The sequence below is a fragment of the Numida meleagris genome, chromosome Z, assembly GCF_002078875.1.
Source record: "Numida meleagris isolate 19003 breed g44 Domestic line chromosome Z, NumMel1.0, whole genome shotgun sequence".
Lineage (NCBI taxonomy): Eukaryota > Metazoa > Chordata > Aves > Galliformes > Numididae > Numida > Numida meleagris.
This window is the reverse complement of record NC_034438.1, coordinates 16,979,097-16,989,268: the sequence shown is the minus strand read 5'-3', so window position 1 is coordinate 16,989,268 and position 10,172 is coordinate 16,979,097. Positions and strand designations below refer to the sequence as shown.

Here is a 10,172-nt window from a genome sequence, read left to right as displayed (position 1 = left end):
GGAGCCGCTGTGCCCCCGGCCCCGGCCCCGGCCCTCTCTCACCGCCGTCTCTCGCCGCCCCCGGCGCACATCGCCCGAGACTGGCAGGACCTTGCAGCCCGCGGCCCCGTTCTCCCCGCCGCCCTGAGCGGCCCCGCCGCCCCGCTGCAGGTAACCCCCGGCTCCGCATAGCCCCGGCGATGCGAGAGCTTTGCGCGTATCGGGGCAAACCCCGCCTCTTCACCGTGCTTCCTTCGTCCCCAGGGCCCGTGCCTGCAGGATGAGCCCGAGTTCGATTTCCAGGAGCTCAGAGATGCCGTCGATGATTTTATATCTGGCAAGTAGATGTCCGTCCTCGCCTGGCCAGATGTGGAGTAACACAGTATCTGGGTGCTGCGTTCGGTCTTCGGTTTTTGCTTTCTTGGGTGTTTGGATGCTCGTGACAGTCGACACGGCAGCGCGTCCCCTTAGGGGTAGAACTGAAACCCAGGTGGGGCCAGGGTGCGCAGCAGGGACACGGCCACTGGGGGATGCTCAGAACGGGGATGGTGAGTCAGGGTCTGCACCCCCAGCCCTGTGCCATCACCCTCGGGATTTTCTCTCCAGATGCCTCCACCTGGGCGTCCCCGCCGCTCGACTGCGCTGACTTCGACTTGTCCCTCGGCGAGGACGTGGCCTTTGGCACCTGTGCGGAGTTCCCGCAGCCCCCGGAGTCATCGCAGCCGTGCTGGCGGGTCGCGGCCGAACGGCACCGGCAGGCGCTGGGGGATGCCCTGGAGGAAAACAGCCAGGTAGGGCCCGGGGCGGGCTGTCATCCCGCTGGGGACGCTGCCCAGTCCCCGTGTTCCTCAGGCGCTGGGGCTGTCCCGAGCGCCCCGTGCCCACTCGTGCCCGCAGCTGCAGGAGGCGCTGGCGCAGAGGCAGGAGGAACTGGCGACGCTACGGGAGAGCAACGTGCAGCTGAAGGAGCTGGCGAGCCAGGCCCGGCAGCTGGCCGCAGTGCTCGACGTGAGTGCTGCCGCCCGGCGGGAGCGGGACGTGCGGTAGCGCGGGGCGGGCTGCCCGGAGGGTGCCGAGGCGAGGCGCTGCGGGGCCACGGGGCGGTGCGCTGAAGCCTCTCTCTCCCCTCCGGCAGAAGCTGATGCTCCCGCAGCGCCCCGACGGCGCGACTCTTCCTCTTCCCGCTCCTCCTCCTCCCGCCGGGAGCTGCGGGGGCGCGGAGGCGGCGGGCGTGGGCGGCATGCTGCGCGCGGTGTCGGCGCAGTGCCGCGCGGCTCTGCGCAGCCTGGCGGGCAGTCCCGCCGCGAAGCGCCCGCGCCTGCACGGCGCCTTCCGCGGGCTGCGCACGGCGCGCGCGGCCGTCCCGCGGAGCCCCGGCGGCGCGGAGCTGGAAGGCGGCGGCAGCCTCAGGGCGGCCCTCGGCGAGCAAGGCGGCATCCGCACGTTGGCCTTCCCGCAGGGCAACGCCTTCACCCTGCGCACCGCCGGCGGAGGGTACCGCTTCCGATGGGTGCCGCGCTGAGAGCCCGCGGGGTGCCTCCCCCGGCAGCGCTGCTCTCTGGGACGACGAGAACGGACGAATTTTCCGACGCCCGAGGCCGGCGGGGGGCTTTTTGCTGCGGAAGGGGCGGGAGGAGAGAGCGCTGTGCACGCACGTGGCCGAGCGGCGAGGCGGCTGCCGGCCCTCGGGAGGTGCTGCGGCGCGGGGATTTAGGGAGAGCTGCATCGGCCCGGCTGATAACTCGCCGTCAGTAGCGTGCTAATGGGTGTGGAGCCGCCGTACGACGATAATCTGCCCGGTTTACGCAGTGGAACACAGAACCGTCTCTGGAAACCGGCAGCTGAAAACTACAGCTGTGACAGGAACGGCGACTGCAGGCGGCTCCACAAGGAGCGAGCCCTCGGATGAGTTTGCATGTATGTGCCCTCCGCACCGTGGTGTTTTAAATTCACAGTGTTCACAAACTGCATTTTGTCTTTCATGTGTGCAGCTGCCCATGTGTGTTTGCACTCAGTGTGACGATTAAACAGTGCCTAAAATTGCCATTGGTTTATACTGATTTAACACTGCAGCGTTTTGCATTACACGTGTGTATTTGCTTTCATCAGAGCAGATCCAGCAGCAAGCTGCGCATCCTCAGGGAGCTCCTTTGCTCCCTGTGCCCGACGAGAAAACTTTAGGATGGAGTACACTGCTGTTACCACTCAGCACTGTTGCCTGAAGCAAGGAGAGGTGCCGGTGTCAGTCTCCTGAGTGGATGTGTGTCACTTGCCCCCATGGCTGCAAAGCTGAAACACCAACACTGTGCACAAAATACCCCCCCCACCCCGAGGTTTCCCTTCCAGTGGCACCTGAATGAATGAACGCACTGTGCTCTGCTCAGGATGGAGATTTGTTACCTGTGAAATGATCTCTTCTTCTGCTTTTCAGCACTTGGATTTCCCAAGACACCATGCAGGCTAACAGCAAACCAGCAGCACTGTGCTGTACCACTATGGTGGTGGTGGCATTCTGTGGTTTCAGTGGAACACTTCTTAGGGCAGCCATGGCTCGGCCCTCAGCGCTCTGCATGTGACTCGTGGGCGACCACAGAGATCCGAGGGTCTGAGGTCCCTCAGCATCTGTGGTGCCCCAGTGCCCCTGCTCCTCCTTGTCCCCCAGCACTGCGGTTCCTCAGCAGCTGTGGCCCCGCTCTCTGGCAGAGACATCCCAGCAGGGCTGGTGCTGAAACACTGGTTGGGATGCTGAAGGCTTGACCCTGGGACAAGAGCAGAGCCATTCAGTTCTTAGGAGAAGACCTTTACCACCGTGGCAGAAATGCTGTGTGAGAGCAGTGGGCAGGAGTGCTGAGCTGCACTCAGGGAGTAAACTGGTAACACAAGGCAGTTTGTACAGATATTTCCTCTGTATACAGATATAGATATACGGAGCATATATACTGATATAGTTCCTATCCCTGTGTTTTATGAAATCAATCACAAAATGTGTAGTGAGCACAACTTTGTAATTCTCATAGACATACTAATTCCTAGTGTCACATGAGAAATGCAGAATTCTGGAGGATGCATTAACAGAGTGATCACTCTTTGACTGTTGCTAGCACTGTTTTTACTGCTGCTTTGTATTTTCAGAGTTAAAGGTACACACTCATTCACTTAGTTTTGCAGTTAACTAACTTGTTCAAAAGTTTCTACTGATCGCTTTCACTCTCAGTACACTGTGTTAAAGGTGTCCTGGTGTGATGATCGAAAAGTAACACAGAACGGCCACAGATGCTGTTTGGTTGTTGGTTTTGTTTTCATCCCCGTTAGCTGGACAGACTGTTAACTGGCTAATGAGACTGAATCACTTCCCACTGTAACTCCAGGGAGCATCATCAGACACAGACACCTCTGATATGTAACATCATGTGGTTATAAGGATACACCATAAACATAGTTACGCTGCTATAGTGTTACCCTTTGAACTTACCCTTAAACTGTAAAGGTGTTATTTTAAGGTATACACTGCCATGCAGGAACTCCATTAAAAGAGGCCAAACGTCCAGCACACTAAATGCAGCCATGCAACAGCTTTCCTCAGCTCTGCTGTGGAAGGACAGTCGTGCTCTCTGTCTGTCAAGGAGGCAGCAGTGGGTGGGATAAAAGGGCACGGAGCTGGGACCCTTCTGCACGCTCCCACTGCATGGCTGCTCCATCAGGCCCTGAGAAAGGTGGATCTCCACCACCACCACACATAGCTTCACACATGCCTGGAAACCCCACATCCAGCAGATCTGGCTTTGTGCTCTGTGTGGGCAGGGTGTGTGCCCCAGTGCATGGGGCAAAGGTATTTAAGGGCCATGAGACCTGAATTCCACATAAGTCTTGTGCTGGGCACCTGGGTTTTTAATTGGATAAATCTTTAGGTGTGCGTTAAAAAAATAAGTGGAACTCTGATACAACTTGTGTGAAAAGAAATACCAGAAAGTTGAACTTTCCTTTAGTAAATAGGTGCATAATAAGTCAGAAATCCTATGTGTCTTTAGGACAGCAAAGGACAAAGGAGACTTCAGGCATAACTTTTACTCATGAAAGCTCTTTTTGTTGGCAGTATTGCCTTTTTTTTGGTCTAGAGGTGATACCCAAAGCTGTTTCATCATGGCATTTTCTTTGAGGGTTGCTAAGGCTGTTCAGTGTGTCATAAAGGGGAAACACTGCCTGTCCATGAAGCTTAGCTACTCTCCACAGGAAAAAAAATGCACTTTATTTGGTGTGAACTTGTACATAAGCACAGGGTTGTGCCTAGGAAGGAATCCTTTCCTTGGAGGGCAGTGAGGCTGCCCAGAGAAGCTGTGAGTGCCCCAACATGGGAGGTGTTCAAGGAGAGATTGAATGGGGCCTTGGGCACCTGATCTGGTGAGTGGTAACCCTGCCAGTACAGATAGTCTCTAAGGTCCCTTCCAGCTGAAACCATTTGGTGATTCGTTTGTTCAGACTGGCTGCTGCTGTTGAAGCACATGCATTCCTACAGCTGCCATGAACACGGAGATAACTTCCACAGAATCATCCCCTCTGCTCCCATGGGTTTCCTTGGATGGTAGCAGGACCATGGGTGTTTTGTTGCTGGGTTGGGGTTCAGGCTGTAATGCAAGTTCTATGCAGTGCTATGGCTGGAGGAGCAAACATCTGCTGCAGGGCTCAAATCTTCTGTGTGGTGGTTGCAGAGAAGTGGAATTTTGCTGACTTTTCTAATCTTGTTTCTTGAATACTTTTTTATGAATAAAATTGCACTTATATGTAACTTGAGGGAGAAGACAAACATTTTGCAGCAAGGCTTACATGACAGCAGCCGTCCCCTGTATCTTTCCTGAACATTAACTTACTTCTGGTCAGTGGCTGCTGTTCACATTCTGCGTTGTGCAGTCTTAACAACTAAAGCTGTGAGGTCAGAAGAGGCTGCAGTTTGCCTTGGTACAGTGGCTTTGTAGGTATATCAGAAACAAGCTCAATGTCTGCCTTGCATCTAACACCTGTTCAAACTCCAATAGCCATTGACTATTTTCAATATTTACTTTATACTCTTCAGTGAAATACTATGAAAAAAAAAATTAAGAAATGTCTTCAAGTTTATTCACGTGTGACAGACACTTGGTAAAGTTTCAAACCTCTTGTCTAGGCAGTGCAGCTATAAATAGAACTCTCTTGTTGAAATAGAGCAGCTGGAAATTCAGTCTCATTGCAGGCATTTAATGTCACTGAATGATGGTGGGAAGCTGCAGCACGGAGGTGTAGTGTGATTTGTATTGGTCACTGCATCCATCTGGGGCAAGGTAGGAGGCACAGTCCCAACCTCCTGCACCTTACTCAGGTCTTCATAACCAGAAATTGCCTCTTCTGGCTCTTGGAGGATGCCAGCTAGCCTCTTTAGAGCTGGAGATACAGATGGGAGCATGAGGAAAAGTATGGAGGAGAGGAAGTATGTTGCCGTACAAATTGTAAGCCATGTAGCAAGTAGTTTTGGTGAAAAAAAACACTGGAAGTTGATCAGAATCTGCATGCTAAAATGTTTTTTAAATCACTGAATTCTCCCAGATAAAGACATTTGTGTTCATGAGTATGTTCATTTATCTCATTAAAAATAGAGGTATTTATAAAAACTATCTTGTAATTTTACAGCTTTATATTCTAAATATTATGACTTTGGAGTTCACAGCACTTTTAAAGAGAAAATGAGGGACTTTCAGTGTCCATTTTTTTTGTAAAGGGGATATTTTCCTCTAGTTTATGTTGTGCAGTAGGATCTTGGGCCCACTCTAAATATTGTTGATAGAATGTCTAGACTACCTAATTTTGTTTCTTCACCAGTAATACTGTAAATGCTAGGAAGATGGTTAATAATCCAACTTGAATTAGCTTTGGATGGCTTTATGGAACATGTTGGAAAATGTAGCTTCTGGGAGAAGTCCATCCAAATTTGGTTTATGTGTGAAAGAGTACCCTTGGCTGTCACTGTGTCAGGAGGAGAGGGAATGCAGAAGAGGTCACAAGGGCATAAGAGCTGGGAACATCCTGTTGCGCTCCACTGGCCTTTCGGTTTTGCTTTGCCAGAGATTCATGTATGTGGATCAGAAAACGGGAGGAGCAGGAGAAGACTTTATGAAGAAGCTATTTCAAAGCACAGGTTGTGCCAGCTCCTACACCCCATCCTTCCATGCCTTTCTCCTCACCTTTTTTTCCCCTTTTCTTTTTTCTTTTTCCCTTGAGAATTATGGTGTAATATGGGAGAGGAGGTGTACCCATGAGCAAGAGTAGAGGAATGAGCTGGCAGGCACTTGATCCTGCATAGAATCTGCACTGCCAAGGATACATCCAGCGTATGTTTTTAAGAAAGTTTGCTCTTTATGTGGAAATAAACAATCTGTGGAAGAGCGGCAAAGCTGATTGAAAAGTTGTCATCATGTCTTTTGGACTATATCGTGAGATGCCCCAGAGTAGCTGTGTGCAGGTGGGAGGAAATGTGATGGTGGGAAGAAGGCCAAACCCCAGAAGCAACAAGATAATGCCCCAGTTCATTTTTGAATTATAGGACTCTGAGGAGGAACATGCTAATTCAGACAATGGCCTTGCACTCTCCCCACTCTGCTCTCAGCAGGTGTTGTTGAGGTCACATGCCCACCATCCATCCCAAGGCACATTGCCAGCAGAGACTGAACCCAACCACATTTTCAAACATGGACCCCACTGGTAATTTTCACATAACCTGGCATTTTTACTTCCTACTTCTCTGTAAAATACCCTCACAGTGGTAATGTGCAGACTGTGATGCTGATTAGCCACAGTCGGAGAAGTAAACTTTGAAACTGAAGTGGAAATGCACTTGTAGTGAGCTGAGGGAGACATGGCTGATGCAGGAACAGAGGGCTCCACAAGAGACTGACAACTTTGGGAAGGCCGTGACAGAAGTGCACAAAATCAGAGCAGAACTCTGACAGTCATTTTCTGAATGAAGGATACCAGGCAAGTAACATGGTCTAATAGCAATGGGACAAGGGAGAATGTCTTTAAATTAAAAGAAGGGAGATTTAGCTTAAGTGTCAGGAAGAAATTCTTTACTCAGAAGGTGGCAAGGCTCTGAGCTGGCTAGAGAGGCTGTGGATGCCTCAACCCTTGGAGGGGTTCAAGGCCAGGTTGGGTGGTGCCCTGGGCAGGCTGAGCTGGTGGGTGGCAATCCTGTCCATGGAAGGGGAGCTGGAACTCAATGGGCTTTAAGGCCCTTTCCATCCTAGGCCATTCTGTGATTTTCTCCTTATTCTAGGTCTTTTGTCCCATTGAACAGACAGCTGCTCTCAGACAGCTCTGCCTTTTTGGCCATTCCACCTCTTCCAGAACACAATAAAAGCTATGCCAGCATCATAACACTGTGCTCAGCACCTGCCCTTTCCCACCACATCCTGCAGCCCTGGTGTGGTGGTGGGGTCAGCTGCTGGAAGTAATGAAGTGAAAGAGGGAAACAAAACATGGCTGCAATAGCCACAAACTGCAAAGCTTTCTGGCATTTTCAGTATGTACGTCATTAAAACAGAGGCAGTAGACAATTACAATGCGACTTTTAGGCCCTAAAGTGCAGTGCTACCTCTTGTAAAGATTAAATAGAACAGTATGTCCATTTCTTCACATGTCATAGAAAAATCCTTTTTAAATTTGAAGAAATCTGAGAGCAGATGGAATCAAGATCTGCAGTTACATATTTGCTTTACATTATTTGTAAGTAGAGTTCCTTGTCAGCAATGGATTCAACATCCTCGAAATTAAATCTTTTTTTTTTTTTTTTGTCTCATTTTGGGATTTTGGGTTAATGCCAGAATCAACACCTGCCAGAGGAGCTATGAACCTGCAGAAAGCACTTATAAACTGTGTGTTGTTACTTCTGTATGAACTCTTACACAACCTTGACTTAGAAAAAAAGGTTAAGTTTGTGATTACATCATCAGAAAAATGCTAGCCCAAATCGTTTATTCTTCTAAGTGCTCAGAAGTAGAAAGGTTATTACAGTTTACACTTCTTTGTGTAGCAGGTGCAATGAAATACTGTAACCACTGTATGTCTGATTCCTTACCACTGGATGTTTCTCAAACAATTCAGCTCTGAAACTTGGCCCCTTTGGGATTATTTTATTTATTTATTTATTTATTTATTTATTTATTTATTTATTTATTTATTTATTTTTGCAGATGCTCCTTTGTCAACAATCCTAGCAATAAGTGCAGCACGATTTACCAAATTCATTATCTCTGGTTCACCTTCTCTTAGCTGAAGTGGACCAGATACAGGAAACTTCAGTTTCCACTACTGTCAGTGTTACTTTGAGTGGCTGCAATAGACAACAGTACTGTAGTTTCAAATGCTCTAATAGTTTTGAAGATACATCAGTATTTGTTACTAGGTAAGATGGGTTTTACTTTTTATTTTTCTGTATTTCTGTTTTTTTTTTTTTTAACTGTAAGAATAGTTATTTAGCATACCAAAATTAAGCCTCAGTACAAAAGCATTCTTCACTATGTGTTGAACAGTATTTAGCTGTTTAAATAAAGCAGTAAATATATATGTATTACAATCCTAACTTCTTTCCATGTTAATGAAAGATTTAGCCAGATTAACTTGTTTATTGTACAAAGACACATCTCAATAAATTGCCACATTATTTTCAGTCAGCACTTACGATGTAGATTCTGGGATCCTATGAAAGCATTTGAGTAATATCCAACAAGGGACGGGCACTCAATCAAGTTACAGAGTTTGAATTTCAGCTTCTGGTATGTGTGGAGTTACCAGATAGATAAAAAAAGTTCATCTCAGGGATATATGCTTTTCTTTCTATATGTAATTTAAGCACTTCAAAAGTGAAAACAAAGACAATTCAAGTGTAGAAATGCTCTAGAATTGTTCCATTTTTATTTGTAACATCAAAATTTTTGCAAAATTAAAACATGAAAACTTCTGAAGCGTGAATTTAGGCAGAGGATAAAAATGTCAGAAAAGTGGGCAAATCCATGTACATTGCTTCTTTTCACATTTTAGACTGTACTGCATCCTTGGGGTCTGCCACACTACAGTCTGCTCTTGAAAATCCAATGTACCTGTTGTCAGAAAGCCCCAAGCCTCCACCCCTTACTGCACATCCCTGTGATTGTAACTTGAGGCTAATTTACTGTAATTTTGGAAATGATTCAACTTGACTGAAAAAAAAAATCAACCAGCAATTCTCCTAGGGCACTTATCTGCACAGGATTTCCATTCAACGTTTGGCTTTTCCTGATATAGAAAGTCAGATTAGAAATAGAGTTTTTCACTTGAGACATTGTTTCTCTGTCCACAATCGTTTCCCTTGAAATCCACTTTCTGTGGAACAAGGAAACTTCCCGCCCCCTGGTGGAAGATCCACAAGGACAAAACCATCAGTGGAGGCAAAATAGGCAACAGGTTTAGGTGTTAAGAGGAAAAGAACACACATTCCCCGTATGACTGCTCTGACAAGAATGAAGGATACCAGCTCATCTCTTCTCAACAAGAAAGGAGGGTAATGAAAACTTTAGAGAGCTCCTAGATTATGGTGATGGGTGCCTGTGCAGTACTTAGGCAGAGAGACGACGCTTTACTTACTCACATTGATTTATCTGAACGTAGCACCTGGGCATAAGTTTTAATCTGGTTTATCAAGTCACCAGCTGAAAAATACATGAAATAATTCCTGCTGGTCAGAGCATGTATAACTTCAAATTAAACTAAATGAAAAAATGCTTGATGGTGTATTTGCACGTCATCATCTTACTTCCTTTTTCAAGTCTGCTTGTTTGCTTGCCTTCTGCTGTGTTGATAGTTCAAAAGAGCCCAGAGCCCCCAAAACAGAGACTTGTGCTGCATGTTCTGTAAACCTACAGTCTCTGCCCAAAGATATTTTTGAAAGTGTCTATCCTCCTGGCTTATCTGTGTGCACCTTTTGGTTCCAGAAAACTCACAGAATTTCATGGCCAAATATCTAAAAGAGAAAAAGAATATATTCTAACAGAGCTAACTCTATTAAATATCTTTTTTACCTATTGAATTCTTTATTTTTTCTTATTCTTTCTTTCTTTCTTTCTTTCTTTCTTTCTTTCTTTCTTTCTTTCTTTCTTTCTTTCTTTCTTTCTTTCTTTCTTTCTTTCTTTCTTTCT

General features: G+C 47.5%; 2 protein-coding genes across 2 annotated transcripts in view; both read left to right on the top strand.

The window, feature by feature from the left end:
* MCIDAS (multiciliate differentiation and DNA synthesis associated cell cycle protein) lies at nt 39-2,084 on the top strand. The gene is made up of 3 exons (XM_021380580.1): nt 39-770; nt 877-987; nt 1,115-2,084. Exons 1-3 carry the CDS (start codon nt 510-512, stop codon nt 1,499-1,501), a joined length of 759 nt encoding a protein of 252 aa, XP_021236255.1. The 5' UTR covers nt 39-509; the 3' UTR covers nt 1,502-2,084.
* CDC20B (cell division cycle 20B) overlaps nt 6,693-10,172 on the top strand; it is a 52,500-nt gene continuing 49,020 nt past the window's right edge. Inside the window, 1 exon segment of the mRNA XM_021380579.1 lies at nt 6,693-6,705. Coding sequence (XP_021236254.1) covers nt 6,693-6,705 — 13 coding nt within the window.

Bases quoted from the DNA above. Each gene is read 5' to 3' on its own strand.
- MCIDAS (XM_021380580.1), top strand. From the start codon at position 510: ATGCTCAGAACGGGGATGGTGAGTCAGGGTCTGCACCCCCAGCCCTGT. The intron at 771-876 runs GTAGGGCCCGGG...TCGTGCCCGCAG, and splicing joins CCCTGGAGGAAAACAGCCAG to CTGCAGGAGGCGCTGGCGCA. The intron at 988-1,114 runs GTGAGTGCTGCC...CCCCTCCGGCAG, and splicing joins AGCTGGCCGCAGTGCTCGAC to AAGCTGATGCTCCCGCAGCG.